Raw genomic sequence first — 16,888 nt, forward strand, 5'->3', positions numbered from 1 at the left:
AGCAGGCCAAGGAACAAAGAAATTGCAATACGTTCAGGCAGGGGCACCGCCAGCAGTAAGAAGCAGCAAACCACATAGCTAGCCAACCGTTTCCAGCACTCACCTGGAACTCCATTTATCTGCAGGGTTATGGGAGGAAAACTGACTGTGTGGCCGGAAGCAGAGTCGTGGGCACCTGTGGTGGGGGAAGGGACAGGGCACCCTCGACGGCAAAGGAAGAGCCTTCAGGAGTGAGGAGGTGTCTCTGTGTTGGTTGTGGCAACGTTACCAGAACTAACCAGTGTGCACTTAAACCAGCACACTTCCTGGTATACACAAACCAAAGAGCTCTAGAAAAAACCAAGCGGGGCTCCTTGCCCAGTGGACCATGGGCCTTCGAGGACAGGGATATTTTCCCTTGTCTTAAATCCCAGAGTGTCTGTGTTGTGACCTGATTCGGGTGCTCAGTGTATCCAGAGAAGAGAGAGGGAGGTGCCGCTTCTCCCTCTCCCTGCAGGGCAGGGCCCGGCTGGGGGACCCCGCACAGGGGCCGCCATCTCACGGCCTAAGTAGGTCCTTGCTCAGGGGAATGACACACGGATGGAAGGACAGACAGGCGGAAGGATGACCGTGCTTCGGGCTCCCGGATTCTGAAGGTGACTTGCCTTTTGTCCAGCCGCTGGTCAGTGTGGAATGAGAGAACCAGATCCAGAGAGCCGTGGCCCCAGCCACTCTCTAGCAAGAGAAAGCCACTTTTCCAGGGCTCCAGGCCAGCATTGTTGGGTGGTGCTCCTTTGCCCTGCCACCTGCAGGGAGCTGAGAGGACACTCCACAGCCGCGCCCCAGTCTGGCCTGTGGTCCCGGGACGCCCCTCGTGGCTGGGGCACAGCGGCTGTTTAGACTGTGCTTTCTCAGCTGCCATCTTGGGGTAGCACTCAGAGCCGGGTCCTACGATGTCCCACGAACACACAAGGAGACCCCGTGGCAGTGAAGGGGTGGCACCCCGCCAGTTCTCGGCCCTGGGAGCTGCACTGTGTCCCAGGTGGGGCTGTTATTCGTTCGTCCTGACCCCAGGCAAAGCCAGTCACCCTAGGAGGCCACAGCCTGGATCGGCCATGCTTCTCTTCCCGGCCGCACCCCACACCCCAAGGGATTTCCGGACCCTTGCTGGAGGGACAGGTGGAGCGTTGGGGGCGGCGGCTCCTAGAAGTGGCTCGTCCCTGATGGCCCGTCCATTGACCCCATCCACAAAGAAGAACGGCTCCCGCTGCCCTGGGGCTAGCGGACCCTCTGAGCATCTCTCCTCACACACCCATTCCGGATGGTGCCGCCCAGCCCGTCTGCCGAGCCCTGGGTCTGTCCAAGTGCCTGGCGCGCTGGCAGCCCGGAGCGGGCATCTTGGGAAACGGCCGCGCAACCAAAGCTTTGGACACGGCGCAGTGCACTCCCGCCTGCAGCAGCAGGGGGCGCCCTTGCCCGCCTCGAGCCGGCTTCAGCCTGGCCGACAGCTGAGCTGCCCCTGCAGCCGCCTAGAGCCCCGGCTGCCCGGCACACGCGCCTGGGAAACACGCGACCTGCCGCCGGGAGGGAGGATGAGCCGCGTGTGACCAGTGATGTCCGCGGGACTGGGACGGCAAGGGCCCCTGATCCCTGGCCGGGGGGTGGAGACTTCCCAGGGCAGCTCGCTGTCCTCCCCCGGGCGCCCTGAGAGGAGGGTGCTCAGGGGGGCTGCCTGGTGTCCCACGGGGAGGCAGACCACGCCAGCGCCGGCTCCTCTTCCTGGAGGTGCTGGACAGGCCGCCTCGCCCGGCCACCGCCCTCCGCACCTCAATGTGGCCAGATTTCCCTCCAGCGCCCACCGGGTGTGGGGTGCAGCGGGAAGAGATGCGATGGCCGATCCAGGGTGACCCTCACAGGCTGGCTGGACTCTGCCCCCACGGGGACAGCCAGGGGGAGGCCAGGGCCCCTGGAAGGCATTAAACACCCGCACAGATGTGCGACGTTACACACATACCAGCAGCATGACTCAGGAGAAAAGACACAGGGGTCATCGCACTGTTAAATCCCGGGACCTCCTGACTTCGCACTGAGGGACCCAAGTCAGAGGGAAATCTCACTCACACACATTCACAGTACACATGTACACACATACACCTGCACGCACACACGTGTACTCACCTTAATGCACATATGCACACGCATTTGCATGCACATATTCCTGCATGCATTCATAAACACCTGAATTCACACATGCACACACACCTGCATGCATGCATGCACACACCTGTGCACCCGCACTCACCTGCACACATGTGCACACCTGCATGCACACAGGGCAACATGCATGCACACACCAGAATTCACACCTGTACATGCACCTGCACACACACCTGTATGCGTATCTGCACACACTTGTGCACACATGCAAACAGGTGCACACTTGCATGCACACAGGGAGCACTTGCACACCCATGCAGCACAAGACTCCAGACCTGCAGGACTTCCTCCCAGCTATGAGTTCCCTGATGCTCCAGCATCTCATCTGTCTTGGCACCGTCTCTACCTGGGCAGGGCAGAACCCAGAGTGATCCTCAGGGCCAGAAGCCCGTCAGACCCGCGTCAGGGACAAGGGGTGGGAGGCCCCGCTCTGTGCCTCTTAGGGTTAGTGGAGGGCACCTGGACACCCCGCCCACTGGCCACTGTGCAGTGGTGTGAACCGTGCACTGAGCACTGGGCCCCGGGTGAGAGATGCACCTTTCTGGCCTCGCAAGCCCCAGAGAGGAGGACGGACAGGTGGGGGTTCATGGAGGGGCTTCACGGGGCTTTGGGAGCCCATGGTGGAGGACCCCAAAGTGCCCAGAGGAAGATCAGGGGAGTGGCCACGGGCAGCCAGGCAGGGAGGGGCACGCCGGCAGAAGCAAGAGCAAGACAAATGCCCAGGGGGGCAGGGGGGCAGGGGGGCCGGGGACAGGGCCTTGGCAGGAGCAGGGAGCAGGAGGGGACACGGCAGGAGGACGGGAGGCTGGGCCCAGGTGGGGAGAGGGGCTGGGACCTATGCCAGGGCACTGGGGAGCTCGAGAAGGCGTTTGAGACGAGGAATGATGCGATGGCATGTTGGCTGGATGGCTCTGTGGTCCACAGGATCCAGGAAGGTGCGGGAGAAAGATGAGAGGGAGGTGTGAAGTGTCATCTTAGAGAGTGCTGTGGTACAGTGAGTCCCACCCCAAGAGGGCAGAGGGGCAGGGGCACAGGGGTGGAGGGCTGAGGGGTAGGGGGCAGGGGGTGACCCTGGTTCCCAGGGCTGCACGAGGGCAGGGGTGGTTCAGGTCTGGGCCTGGCTTCAGGCCACTTCTGGAATCAAAGCTCATTAGGGACTCATCGGGAGAGATGATTAAATTCCCACATCAAAACAGCCCTGCCAAACCTCGCCGGCACTGGCGCCGAGCCGGCCGGCACCTGCTGGGCTGGCAGCCCTGCCCCTCCAAGTGGAATTCCCCACAGCCCTGTCGTGCCAGCCCCTGGCCCAGCGCCCGGCAGGTTGGGAGCACCTCATGGGAAGGTGGCTTCGGGATCGCAGCCAGAGCACCTGGCGGCCCCAGGAGCCTCACTCCAGGCAGGTGGGTCCCACCAAACAGAGGCTGCCTGGCTGGGGACACCTCTGCAGTCTGAGAGAGGCTTCCAGCCTGGGGTGGGGTGGGAGGGCAATGCCACTGCCAGGGTACCCTGCCCAGCCCCTGGGGAAGGCAGCACCCCCACACGGCCCTGGGGAGGGGAGTACTGCCACCCCACTGGGGGCAAAGGCTGGGCAGGGGTCCTGGGAGCTGCAGGCAGCCGGAGCCTACAGAGGGAGGGTTCAGAGGACATGCCACCTTGGCTGGCTTGGGGCTCAGGGTACCCCTCGGTGCCTCTTCCTCCCCCCAGCAGATTCCCCAATCTTTGCCACCTCCCCCAGCTGCCTGCTCCCTACCAGCTCCTACCGCACAGAGGAGTAGAAGTCACCAGGAGAGGCTGCCTTCCCATGTCACAGCCACCACAAGTCTTCTTCTGGGCCTGCTGACCTTTGAGAGGTGCCCTCACAGCCACACCCGAGGTGCAGGTAAAGAAACAGACTCAGAGAGCAGGTGGCCTGGCCAGGGCTGGCAGCAGGCACCTGCTGGCTGCAGAGACTCTTCCTGAAACTGCCCCACCCCTCTCTGCTCCTGGCACCTCCCTCCCTGCGCCTGTTCCCATAATGGAGTGCATGCGTGTATGTGCACACTCGAATGTGTGTGGATGCGTGTGCACACGTGTGTGAATGCAAATATGTGTGTCCGTGTGCGCCTAGGCGTGTAGAAGCATCTGTGTGTGCATGTGTGAGTGTGTGTGGGTACGTGTCTGCATGCGTGTGAATGCGGGGGGCTCAGTGGTAACAACTGGGGACCCTTAGAGGGTGTTGGCAAAGGGCAAGAAGGCCATGATTCCAGAGCCTGAAGGCTGGGAGATTATCTTGTTTGCAGCAAACTCAGAAGCCACGTTGCCTCCACAGACGTGAGGCCTTTTGGAGCCTCCCCCAGCTCAGTGCGAACGTCCAGGCCGAGACCAGGGATGGCGACGGCGGCCTGTGGGCGCTGCTGCAGGGCAACGGCTACCTGTGAGCCTCCTTCAGGCCTGCCCCGGGGTGCAGGGATGCGTTTTGGATTCTGATTCTCCAGCCTCGCAGGGTTGGTTTGGGGGTCCCCCGTCCTCTCTCTCAGCTTCCTGTGGCAGGTGCTGCAGAGTGCCTGGCGTCGGTGCCCACTGTGCTTGGCTGACACGCACATGGGTGCCAATGCAAATGGGGGGGGGCGCCACTTGGCAGCTGCGGAACCCAGGGACGCTCATGGCCCTGCTGCATTCTGCGGTGGACATTGCGGGCAGCAAGCCCATGGGTGGGGAGGGGAGAGGTGGACATGACAAAAGCGCTTAAAATAGATGCAGGCATGCAGCGGGCTCCTGGGAGCTTCAGTGTGTGTGTGCAGGCACGTGCATACACCAGTCCATATGTGCACATACATGCATCCATGTACACATACATGTGCTCACAAGCACATGCACTCATGAACCCATGCATGTGTGCACATGTGTTTGCAGGCACACAGGTGCTCACAGTGCATATGTGTGCAAGTGCACATGCGTGCAGGGATGTGTCTGTGTTTGTGTGCTTTCCTCTCATTTCCAGAGATTTGGGGCGGGAGAAGGAGGTGGTGTCTGCTCAGTTCAGGGGCCTTTTCCAGCTTTTCTGCTTTTGTGGTTTTATTTTTCCTGCGCATTTGCATCCTCAGCTGAGACTGTTTCAGACAAGCCCACAGCTCCCCCGGCTGAGCCCTCGAGGGCAGCAACTTTGGCCACCCCTCCGGGTGTCCCTGGCCACCCCCTGCATCTCTGTCGCCTGCATCTCTGCTAGCTGTCCTGGTGGCCCCCTCTGCCCCCTCCCGCACACTCCTGGGCTGAGGCTACTTTGTATCTCCCCGACCACAAGGCCCAGCAACTGTCAGCAGAGGGAGCAGAAACCTCACAGCTGGAGGCTGGATCCCTGGGGCTGAGCTGCCTGGGGACCCCCACTCAGGCCTTCGCGGTTCAGGTGAGGCCAACTCCTTCTCACCCTGACCTCTGCCACCTGCGAATTCCTCCAGGATCCCCAGCGGAAGCTGAGAGCGCGTGCCAAGGGACGCACCCTGTCCTCCCAAAGGCCCCCACCCGGTCCCAGGCTGGCAGCCAACCTCCGGAGCGCACGCTGCCTCGGGCCCGGGGATCTGGTGCCTGCCCTCCCCCGGGAAGTCCCCGCTCAGCTCCTCAGGCCCCCTCCCCCAGCTGACCCCCTGCGGGGGCTCCTGCGGCCGATTCTGTGGGTGCAGCGGCTCGAAGCCCCCCGCCTCCGCCGCACGCGCTTCCAAAGCGCCCTGGCGTTGCCTGCTTCAAAGCTCGCTTTTATGAAAGACATTGCAACACTCCCCAGCAAAGAGTAAACAAATTAAGAAATCCCGAGGACCAAAAAGGATTTGAGCACAATACAAAAAATGTTGGCAAAACATTAAAGTGGAATTTCGTGGGTTTTGAGGAGTTATTGAAGTGTGAAGAAATGCGGCTGGAGAGGACGGCGCCTCGTGGGGTGGGGGTGGGGGTGGAGCAAAGGAAACCGCTTGGCGCCAGTGCGTTCTCGGCTGAGGTCCCCTGCCCCTGAGGGCCCGAGCGGCCTGTGCCCAGCCTGACCCTCCGGCCCCTGGGACGGCACTGTCCTGCGCTGCGCCCACCCCTTGAGCCTTTCCGTGCGCCCAGGTCCTGCCTGCGTCCTGCGGCCACCACGTGTCCCCTTTCCCGCCAGGAGGAGTCTCAGCCCCAGCAGGCCAGGGACAGCACCTTGCACTGGGCTCGTGGCCGGGCTGTGGTGAAGGGACGGCCACCGTCAGGTGGGTAAGGTGGCTGTGGGGCTGTGAGGGACACTGCCCGGGCAAGTCCTGGGCACCAAGCGGGGTGGGGGGAACCTATGTAGGCTGAGCATGCCTGTGGGTGGGGCCTGTGCAGCTGGGGGCAGGGGGGAGCCTGGAGGGTGCTGTGCTGCCGTCATCTCGGCAAAGGGGCTGAAACGGACTCATCAGCCAGCCTACCACGTGCGGCCACAGCCCCCCGCCACCTCCAATCTCTGAGAGCGGCAGTCTTTTCAAAAAAGGAAAACAAAAATATTACCATGAGCAGAAATCCTGGGATTCGTGACCGAGGCTGCCGGAAGGGAGAAGGTGGCCCCCGGCCCAGGGCTGTCCTGTCTCACCTCGCTTACGTGGGAGTAACTGTGCAGGCACGAGTCCTTTGGGGTGCGCCTGGGGCAGCCCCCCGTTTCCTGAGGTCGCCTTCAGCCCCTGTCCAGCGCCAGTGTCCAGACACTCCCCGGCTTTGTCCATGTGGATTCTAGAAGCCAAGGCGGCCGCTGGCGCCGCCTCCAGAACGCACGCCCTGTCCCCGCGCCCGGCTGGCAGGGTCCCCATACCGCTCGGGGGACCACCCGCCTCACCCAGACTCTCCGCGCATCCCTCTGCGTCATACTTGGACCCTGCATTCCGGGTTCCATTGTTTAACTAACACGTTTCTGATGGCCCCTTCCCAAATTCCCCCTCCTGCCCACCCATCCTTCTTTCCTTTTCAGCGAAAGGCTGTTGTGCCGCCTTCCCAATCCAGGGACCCCAGCCTAGGGCTCCCTGAGGCACCCCGCCTCCCCGTTCCCAGCGGCTGTGCTGGCAGGTGTCTCCTGAGTCACCCCCTGCCCCTCCCTACATCCCCTTTTACTTGTGGGTGACGCTTCTGTCAAAGCTCCAAGTTTCCAGCTGATGGAACACGCAACCTGTGGAACAAGGTGCCCTTTTCCCGTAACCCTCCCCCGGCACAGTTCGCGGCCCTCCCCCCTGCCACCTGGGCTGAGTGCTGTCTAGACTGACACCAGGTCTCCTTCTGTTCAGGTAGCGAGACGGGTCTTCCTGGGAGGGGGGGCAGCAGCGTGTCTCCTGCCCCATTCCCTGGGCCCAGAAGTTTCCATTGAAGACCGTTTTCCTCCAAGGCCCTGCGTGGCCTCCAGCCTCCCAGCATCCTGGCGCTGCTGGGTCCAAGCTCCCTGAGACCCCTGGCCCTTGAGGCGACCTTCCTGCATCCCTCTGGGGAGGTTCCGGGACTTCTCTGGTCTCTTCACCGCACGTGTCGGGTGGACGCATCTGCTCCGTCTCGAGGCCCTTTTGAGCTGCAGAGGCCCCGGGCTGGGGAGGGGCGGGGCGGTGGTGGCTGCCAGGGTTTCATTGATGACTCGGCTGCTCTCCTCTTTCTTTCTAGGACTCGGGCGATCGGAGCTTCTCTGTTAGTTCTTTCTCTCTCTTCCCTCTTCTTCTTGTTCAGCTGTAATAAGGAGTCTGGCTCCATTTCTGACGTCCAGCTGACAGCGTCTGTCCCCACCTCCTCCTGCCCACATCTGGACAAGCCCAGGTGCCCCTTCCTTTGGCCCCAGTGGAGGCTCAAACCATGCCAGCCCCTCCTGGTGGGCGAAACCCACAGATCGAGGATCAGAGTCTCCAAAATGCGCTCCCTGACGCTCACTGCAGAAATCCCTTTTCTTATCAGTGCGGTTTGTGATTTCCTCATTTTTTGAGAGCCCCAGTTAAAAAACCAAAATGAAACACCTCGCTCAGTCGGTGGGAAAGCCCCTGCGGCCATTTCCGTCCCAGGGTGGCAGCCTCGGCTGTCCTCCCCAACTGGTCCTTGCTGCATGGACTTCATCGCCCTGCGTCTTCCTTCCTGAATAAGCTCGCCAACTCTTCGAATTATCCCTTGTGGAACACGTTCAAGTCCCTTCCTGGTTCCGGCCCGTCCCTCAATAAGCTCCAGTTTGCTGCCCCCCGACGTGGGGGCCAGGGGCGTCTCGGGCGCAGCCTGTGCCGATCAGCCATCCAGGCACCGCGCAGCCTGACAACGTGGTTCCACCGTCCCTGCCGGCCCACGGCCCCTCTGCTGCCACTCGGCGTCCGCATTCCCGTTTGTCCCTTCTGTCCTCACTTGCCGAGACCTCGGGACCCTGGCTTAGCTCGCTCCACTTAGGAAGCGTTTGCGTCTCCAGCTCACGGGCTCGAGACCTAATCCGGGGGCCCAGCTCCCCCAGTGCAGCGAGGCAGCATCCCAGAAATGGACGGCCTTAACACGGGGTGGGGGGGTGAGCTTAAAGTCCACAGTTCTGAGGTGGTGAGGCGTCCACACTCAGGCACCCACAGACGACACCTGGACCCTCAAGAAAGCTGCGGCACCCGGGGGCTCCCCGTCACGTGGGGGCACCCGGCAGGTTCAGCGGACCCTTCCCTCCCGGGTTTCACGATTTCGACTTCTGACTCCAGAGGCCTCCTCTCAGCCTCTGTGGACGTGTCCTGGGTCTCAGCTTCGCTGAGCTTCTGGGCTTTTCTGGGAGCGTTGCTCAATTTCATCTCTTACAGTAAAAGGATTAAACCCCACCCTGAATGGGCTGGGCACACCTCAGTGGAAATAGCCTCACCTAATCCCCCCCACAGCACGTCAGCACCCACAGGGATGGACTGAAAGGACACAGCCTTTTCTGGGGTGCACAACACCTCCAAACCAGCCAGGAATCGAACCTGGGTCTCCAGCATGGCAGGCGAGAACTCTGACCAAGCACATTTCTAATCTGATGTCTGCCTTGTTCTTCTGCAGAGTTGATTCTCGTTACTCAGAGCGGTGGTGCTCCTGCAAGTCTCTGTGGCCTTGCAGTAATGAACACTGAACCAGTGCTCCAGTGATGACCTGGAGTAATGAACACTGAGCTGGTGCTCTTGGAGATGACCTGCAGTAATGAACTCCGAGCCAGTGCTCCTAGGATGACCTGGAGTAATGAACGCTGAGCTGGTGCTCCTGGAGATGACCTGCAGTAATGAACAATGAGCTGGTGCTCCAGGGATGACCTGGAGTAATGAACGCTGAGCCAGTGCTCCAGGGATGACCTGGAGTAATGAACGCTGAGCTGGTGTTCTTGGAGATGACCTGCAGTAATGAACTCTGAGCCAGTGCTCCTGGGATGACCTGGAGTAATGAACACTGAGCTGGTGCTCCTGGAGATGACCTGGAGTAATGAACAATGAGCTGGTGCTCCAGGGATGACCTGGAGTAATGAACACTGAGCTGGTGCTCTTGGAGATGACCTGCAGTAAGGAACTCTGAGCCAGTGCTCCTGGTGATGACCTGGAGTAATGAATGCTGAGCCGGTGCTCCAGGGAATATCTGGAGTAATGAACACTGAACCGGTGCTCCCAGGGATGACCTGGAGTAACTAACTCACAAGGCTGGGCCCCTGCCGGCCATCTCCCCATGCCCGTAATGTGTGCTTCTGTTTACAGGCACCTTAGTCTTTGCCTCCACCCTAAAGGGGCTCACACTGATTCCCAAGAGGTTTGCTCATCAGCCTTTGCAGACGCTGCAGGGCTGCTCCTATGTAACCCCACCTGGAAACTGCATCATTTGCCCTCAGAACATCTTACAGCAATGCTCACACAGAGCCCTGAAGACAAACTTAAGCAAGTTTAATCTTAAACAGTGCTGGGCAGGCCACTGGAGCCCAGGAGATGAGGTGTGGACTCCTTGGGCCACAGACCCACAGCTCCCGCAGGGTCTCACGGGTAGACCCTGGACGGTGCCTCGGTGCTGTGCTTGGGGACTGTTCCCATGGGAAACGCGGCCAACTGTTTCCGGAAGGACGCTGGTTCGGGTGTGACTGAACCAGAGGGCAAGGCGTCCCCCGAGCCCCCTCAGGGAGGTGGGGGAGCCCGCGTGCTGGGCGACTCATGTTTTGCTGTGAATGGCCGCGTAAGTGCTGCGATTGCTGCTTTGGGGCTGCAGCTAGATTTGCAGGCCACCCTGCAAAGGTGGAGGCCGCGCCAAGGTGGGCTCAGCGTGCTCAGAGCCGGGTGGTGACGAGTAAGAGGCCTGGGACCTACATATCTGGAAGACTCCACAGGACACCTCGCTAAATCCAGGAAGGTCCATCAGACGACTCCAAATCCCGGCTGGCCTCAATCCAGCAAGCGGACCTTGCTTCCTCGTGGGGAGAGGGAGCAGCAACGAGCCTGAGATCACAGGATGGGGGAGGACGGCACCGAGCTCTCGGCAGAGCTGCTCTACCACGCTCCCCAAGGATCACGCGGGGCCGCCACGTGCCTCCCGAGGCACCAACAAACACGTAGGAGGGTCACCCATATCCCAAGCCCACCTCTGCCCGCACCCCATTGCGGAAACGGGGGCACGGCTACAGAGCGCCAGCCGCCCTGTTTCCTAAAGTCCTTGCCATCTCCCCATGCTTCCCGCCTGCACCCCTTCCTCACGCAGGGCCCGAGCGGCCCGCCTGGCCACCGCAGCAGCTCCTGACTGCACAGGGACACCCCGGAGGCCAGACCGCCAGTTCCAGGTCCACCTCCGTCCACCACATCGGGGCATGCTCTGGGCACCCCTGCCACCCCGTTCCTGGCCCTGAGGCCTCCCTCATCCCAGACCTCCTCCCCACCCAGCCTCCCCGTCCCTTCTGGCCAGGTGCCCCCATCCTTGGGGCTGGCCTCAATGTCCCTCCCTTAGGGAAGCTTTTTTTCTGACCCTCGGACACTTGCTCTCAGGGGCTCTGGGTGTTCCTAGTGGTTTGTACCATTTTGGTTGGCGCCGGGTTTGTTGGACTGGCGTGATGAGGTGGGGTGGGAACGCCTAGTCCATGCCGTGGCCCCACGGCTCGCAGCGGCTGTACACGAGACCAGCAACCATTTCAACTCTCTGAATGAAGGCATGGTGGAGACAGTGTGACCTGTGCCTCCCGGGCCCTGGCCCTTCCTGATGGCAGTCGCCGCCTTGCAATCTGGTCTCGCTCCTGCAGGATGGAGGGCGCGCCCTCGAGCATTGAGGTCCTAACTTGGGCTTCCTCCCTCCTGTTTGGAAGCTCATCCCTCTTTGCCTTCCTCCAGGCTTACTCTAGACGAGATGGGCACTCACAGAATGTTCTAGAATGTGTTCAATCATTTCAGCTTCTTGTGTAACGTTGAGGCTGGGGACCAGGAAGTGACTGCTGCCCCCGTTTCCTACTCCCCAGCGGAGGGTGGGGTCGAGGGTCAGCTTCAGCAGCGCCGTCCCAGGACAGGGCCCTGGTGCCCACCCGACAGGGCCACGGGGGGCCTGCTTAGGAGGTGGGGGCTGCTCGGTCTCTCTGGCCCCCAGGAGGCCTGCTCCGTGCACCGGGTGCTGCTCGGGAAAGCCCCACGCCACCGGGCACACCCAGGGGTCCAGCTCTGGGGCACCCCAGCTCCCCCACCAGAGAGTCGCCGGAGCCGTGGGGGTCACAGAGGAGATCCTGGAGCCCCCCGGGCCTTACCAGGAAGGACTGGAAGAGCTGGAAGGAGCCGAGCAGCCGCACGTAGAGGTGGGACAGCAGCCGCGTGGACGTGCCGTTGAAGGCGTTGGCCACGGCCAGGAAGGCGAAGGGGCCAGCTGTGAAGAACTCCCAGTCGTAAGCGCCGGCCGTGGGGATGGTCTGGTTCGCCCGGAAGAGGCGTGACCGTGTGTCCCACTTGTAGATGACGCTGCCGATGTTGTGGTTGTCGCCTGCAAGTGGGGGCGGGGGGGTGAGGGGCAGGTGGGGGGCAGATGGGGGTGCGGGTGAGGGGCGGGTGGAGGGCGGGGGGGCGGGTGAGGGGCGGGTGGGGGGCGGGTGAGGGGCTGGTGAGGGCGGGCTTGGGGAGTGGGGGCAGGTGGGGGCGGATGGGGGTGCGGGTGAGGGGCTGGTGGAGGGTGGGGGGGCGGGTGAGGGGCGGGTGAGGGGCTGGTGAGGGCGGGCTTGGGGAGCGGGGGCAGGTGGGCCCTTGCTCCCCTGAGGGAAGACCCCTCCCCGCGCGGGGGCTCCTTGTAGCTCCAGGACTGGGCCAGTGTCCCCAGGCTTGCTTCTGCAGGAGCAGCCAAGCCCCCTGGGAGCAGGGGTGGGTGGGGTTCTGGTCCCTAGTCATCTGTGGCGGGGTCTGCCTGGGGCTCCCCCAGTGCCCCCCAGGCCTGACTGGCTGGTGTAGACTCAGGTAAAGCCCCGGCCTGTGAGGCTTGCATCACACCTGCCAGCGTTACCCGGTGTCTGTGTTCAGACAGAGGTGCCCACAGGTGCCAGGGAAGTGAGACCAGATGGCCACGTCTTCCGCTGCCCCCGCCTGCATGCTGCCCTTCCTTCCATCAGCCCTGGGCACGCTGTGCAAACGCCCCCTTCTCACCCAGCCACATGAGTCCCCCAGGGGGGCATGGTGGTCAGTCCAAACAAGCAGGAGGGTGGGGGGCGGCATCCAGGTGGGGGGCGGCATCCAGGTGGGGGGGGCACCTGCTCGGGCAAGTGCATCTGCCCACCTGGCTGGACAGGTGAGGAGTGGCCGTGCTGGGCTCGTGCCTCTCGCCCTTGGCTCACCCGCCAGGTATTTGCAGGTGAACCCGAAGAAGCGGGCTCCAGGGCTCATCATTTTTAGCGATGCGCCCTGTGGCCCCTGGCCCCGGGCTCCGCACCTTTCCGGTGGTTGGCCACGGCCAGGAAGTGCTCCCCGTCCACCTGGAAGGCCTCCCAGTCCCGGGCGCCGTGGGTGGCGATCCTCTGGTACGGGGTGAACCTGCGCGTCCGGGGCCTCCACCGGTAGATGACGGAAAACTCCTGGCCCTCCTCGTTGGCTCCAAAGTTCGCCACAGCCAGGAAGACCTGATAGGGGCAGAGCAGGACGCCTTGGCGCTCCCTCCCGAGCGCGGGGTCCGGTGCCAGTGCCTCTGCCCCCGAGGGGGTGGGGCAGGGCTCGGGGGGCGCAGCGAACGCGTTGGGGCGGAGGAAGCAGTGTGCAGAGCCATGCACGAGGGCCCGCGCTCTGCCGCCGTGACGGGGGGCTGGGGCGGGCAGCCCGCAGCGGTCACCCAGGCCAGGGGTCCTGGGCCCGGGCCCTCGCCATCCGTGCCATCTCCACTCGGCTTGCCCCCCGGTGTGCAGGGACGTAAAGGAGTGTCGGGGTGCAGACCTTCTTCCTCTGTCCCACAAAGATTTCTGCTTTGCCGACAGTGTGGCCGACTTACCTGTTTGAGTCAAATTATCTAAAAGTGGGTTTTCAATGTAATAATAATGGGTCCAGACAGACCCACAAAACTGGATAATGTCTTAGAAATTGTCTTCTATTTCGCAGAAAGCTGAACGGACTTTCTGAGAAGTCACGTTCTGGGTGGAGGGGCGACGCTGAGTGCGTGTGACTTGGAGGAACTTCCGATCAGAACTCGGTTTTGTCGCTAGGACCTAGAAAAGGAGCCCAAACCTTTCAACTTCTTGGATTGTTTCAAGTTACAAAGGACCAAGAAGTTCACTGAACACAGACTTGCCTTTTCTCCGATGGTGAAATGTCTCCAGGATTGGGCTTGGTGCGTGGGGATGTTCTGGTACAGAAGGAACCTGCCGTCAGTCCACTGGTAGATGGCGGAGGCAGCTCTCGGGTTGGCCGCGGCCACAAAGAGCCCCACCTCGGCGACGGCAAACACCTCTATGCCCAGCGTCTCTGAGTTCGTAAACAGCCTTTGCTGCTCCTCCACATAGTCCAGCCTTTCCTTGGCTTGTGATGGAGAGATGAAGACTCGGTTAGCCTTCCCCGGCAGCCCGGGCAGTCCTCCCGGGCTGGCCACCAGGACCCCGAGCCCATGGACGGCAGGTCACATCTGTGCCCAAAGCAGATGTGTTCTTAATTTTACCCCACCCTCCCTCGGGCGCGAGTCCATCATAGGCAGGAACCTTTGAGGATCAGTGAAGGTGTGTGAATGGGCTCTTCCAGGGTCTACTCAGGTGCAGCCAGCTGAATGAGGGTGCGTCTTAATGCACGGTGCCGGATGCCCTGTGGAGGCGACCCAGGAACCAGGGAAAGGCGCAAGAGAAGCCGCCACCAACAGAAACCAGGGCAGAAACAGGAGCTAGCGTCCTGAGATGGGGTGTCTGGAATGCCACCGAGCCCTGGAGAGAGTGACCATGCCTGCACGTGGGGCTCCAGCTTCCAAACCCTGAGACAATTCCTTCCTTTCGCTTAAGCTAGCACGTGGCACCTGTCCCAGCAACTGGCACGCCAGAGGGCACGACTCCCGAGCAGCGGGCGCAGGCCCTACCAAAGGACTGTCTGCCAGTGCACATTTTATCCTCAGAGAAGTCGGCCAAAGGGGGCTGCCAGGTTTGCCCTGAGCTTTACTATCTGCTGAGCCTCCCGCCAAAGACACCAGCAGAATGAAATTTATATGTCACAGCCTTACAAAGCATTTTGCTTCTATAAAAGGCTGGGCCCAGGTGACTAAGACAGGCACGCTGCAGGAAACAGCCCTGTGTGTCCTGGGCACCTTTGCCTTTTATCTGTGGCTCTGAGTGGGGGGCAGGAAGGGTGGGGGAAGGGAGGCAGGGGGGCCCCAGGGGCCCGAGCATGCCCTTGCAGGGAGGAGCCTCTGCGCTCATCTGCCCACACCTTTCTTCCCTGGTTTGGAAAGACGTGCAGAGGGGCTCAAGCCCAGCAGCCCACGCACGTGCCAAGGAGGGAACATGTTTCCATCTCCCACTCCTCAGAGCCGCCATTGTCAAAGAACAGTTGGCCCTTGGATGACGGTGCCCGGCTCACCTGGGACCTTCCTGGGTGGTCAGGTGCAATTACTGAGAGTTTCACCTTTCACCCTCGAGGCCCCCGCCTGGATGACCAGCCATGTGGCCATCTAGAGACGGCTGAGACTGTCTACGCTGTAGGAGTCCACCAGCCCTGGGGGTGAGGGGACAGGGGTCCCCGCTGGCTGAGGGTGTGGGAATGCTGCTGTCCTCAGCACCCCGAGCCCCAGGGAGCCATGACCGGTGCTGCCCACCTCACCTGCTAACACAGAGATCCACCTGCTTCCCGTACAGACGTACAGTCTGTTCCTCATGGCGTCAAACCAGAACTGGCCATCTTCCAGCTTGGTGCATGGAGGCTGGGACCCCAGCGTCACCTTCACGTCAGTTTCTGAGTGGAAGACCAAGTATGACGTGTGTCATGGTCAGGTTCATGTGTGAACTTGGCCAGGTGGTGGTACCTGTTTGTCTGGTTGGGCAAGTGCTGGCCTGTCTGTCGCGATGAGGACATTTCATAGAATTAAAGCATGAGCACATCAGCTACGTCCACAGCTGATTCCATTTGTAATCAGCCAAGGGAAGTGTCTTCTGCAATGAATGATGCTTCATCCTATCACTGGAAGCCTTTTAAGGAAGATTCAGAAGAGAAAGGTTCTCTTCCTGCTTCGGCTGGTGAGCCTCTCCTGTGGAGTTCGTCCAGACCCTCCATTGGAGTCGTTGGCTTCACAGCCTGCTCTGCGGATTTTGGACTCTATGTTCCCATGGTTACGTGAGACACATATAAATTTTATATTTACAGATATTTCTGTTGATTCTGCTTCTCTAGAGAACCTGAACTAATACAATGGGTGACCAATGGATAACTGAGACTTGGGGAACACCAAGTCAGATGCAGAGCTGGCCAGCCCAGCTGACTGGCCTCTGCCTTTGCCAGACCTGGTAGGAACCTGCTCAGAAATCTTTCAGGCCAGTCAGGAAAGGGAGACCCCAGGAGAGAAGTGAGGTGCTCCAGGCATTTGCAGGTGGGACTTATGATGCTGTAACACAACCTGCTCGCACCCTCCCTGCCCACCCCACAAAGGACCAGCTTCTCTCCTTTGATCTTCAGTATGTTGAAAACTGCCCTCCTCTTACTACCTGCCTGGTCGGCCCTATGCACTAGCTTGTTTCAATATCAGTGTTGCTGAGCTCTGGGGCATTTCCCTCCAGTGTTTCCGGTGGTCACACACTCATCTCGCATCAAGCACGGCCATTTGCAAGGTGCTACATTACCACTTTGCAGGGGGGTTCTTGTCAGCCCTGGCCCACCCTGAGCAGCCCTCGGGTACCTGAGGGCCCTGGGCCTCTCTGGGCCTCTGGCTGAAAGAAAACAAAGTGAGGGAAACCCTCTGGGCTGGTGGGTGTCCAGGGAAAATACAACTGTACCTCACAGGGCCCGGGGCCTGATTCTGGGGTCACACTCTGAGGTTTGGGTGCTGTCAGAGAGATGGGTGTTAGAAATGCTGCTCTGGCAGACAGAGCAGGGCGGTGGGTGGAAGTGAGAAGGTTCACGGGAAGGAAGACTTTCTAGAATTAGCAGTATCTGCAGACAGCCCAGGGGTCCCCTTGCAGCACTGTCTGAGAAGGGGCTGGAGAGCAGACTGGAGCCCTTAGAAGGGAGGGTGGGCGACTCTGACATTTCCAATGGCCTGCTGCCTTCCCCACGGAGGCAGGCCTTCGGCCTGGAGCTCATGAGCTCTATTGGCCAAGTCTGTT

General features: G+C 61.1%; 1 protein-coding gene and 2 long non-coding RNA genes across 4 annotated transcripts in view; 2 read left to right on the top strand and 1 right to left on the bottom strand.

The window, feature by feature from the left end:
• Positions 1 to 16,888, bottom strand: part of TSPEAR (thrombospondin type laminin G domain and EAR repeats) — a 259,806-nt gene that overhangs the window by 7,334 nt on the left and 235,584 nt on the right. Inside the window, exons 6-9 of the mRNA XM_077119166.1 lie at positions 15,393 to 15,524; positions 13,888 to 14,114; positions 13,042 to 13,228; positions 11,879 to 12,108 (exon numbers count right to left, since the gene is read on the bottom strand). Of these exons, the coding sequence (XP_076975281.1) occupies positions 11,879 to 12,108; positions 13,042 to 13,228; positions 13,888 to 14,114; positions 15,393 to 15,524 (776 nt within the window). The remainder of the gene's footprint in view (positions 1 to 11,878; positions 12,109 to 13,041; positions 13,229 to 13,887; positions 14,115 to 15,392; positions 15,525 to 16,888) is intronic.
• LOC143648114 (uncharacterized) lies at positions 3,505 to 4,674 on the top strand. 2 transcript variants are annotated; one of them, XR_013158374.1, is made up of 3 exons: positions 3,505 to 3,596; positions 3,932 to 4,075; positions 4,476 to 4,674. It is a non-coding gene; the product is annotated as an uncharacterized LOC143648114 (long non-coding RNA). The 2 variants fall into 2 exon arrangements; XR_013158375.1 differs by having other exon boundaries at positions 4,505 to 4,674.
• On the top strand, positions 6,234 to 16,254 carry LOC143648777 (uncharacterized). The gene is made up of 3 exons (XR_013158757.1): positions 6,234 to 6,404; positions 9,190 to 12,013; positions 13,698 to 16,254. It is a non-coding gene; the product is annotated as an uncharacterized LOC143648777 (long non-coding RNA).

Source organism: Tamandua tetradactyla, chromosome 10 (genome assembly GCF_023851605.1).
Source record: "Tamandua tetradactyla isolate mTamTet1 chromosome 10, mTamTet1.pri, whole genome shotgun sequence".
Classification (NCBI taxonomy): domain Eukaryota; kingdom Metazoa; phylum Chordata; class Mammalia; order Pilosa; family Myrmecophagidae; genus Tamandua; species Tamandua tetradactyla.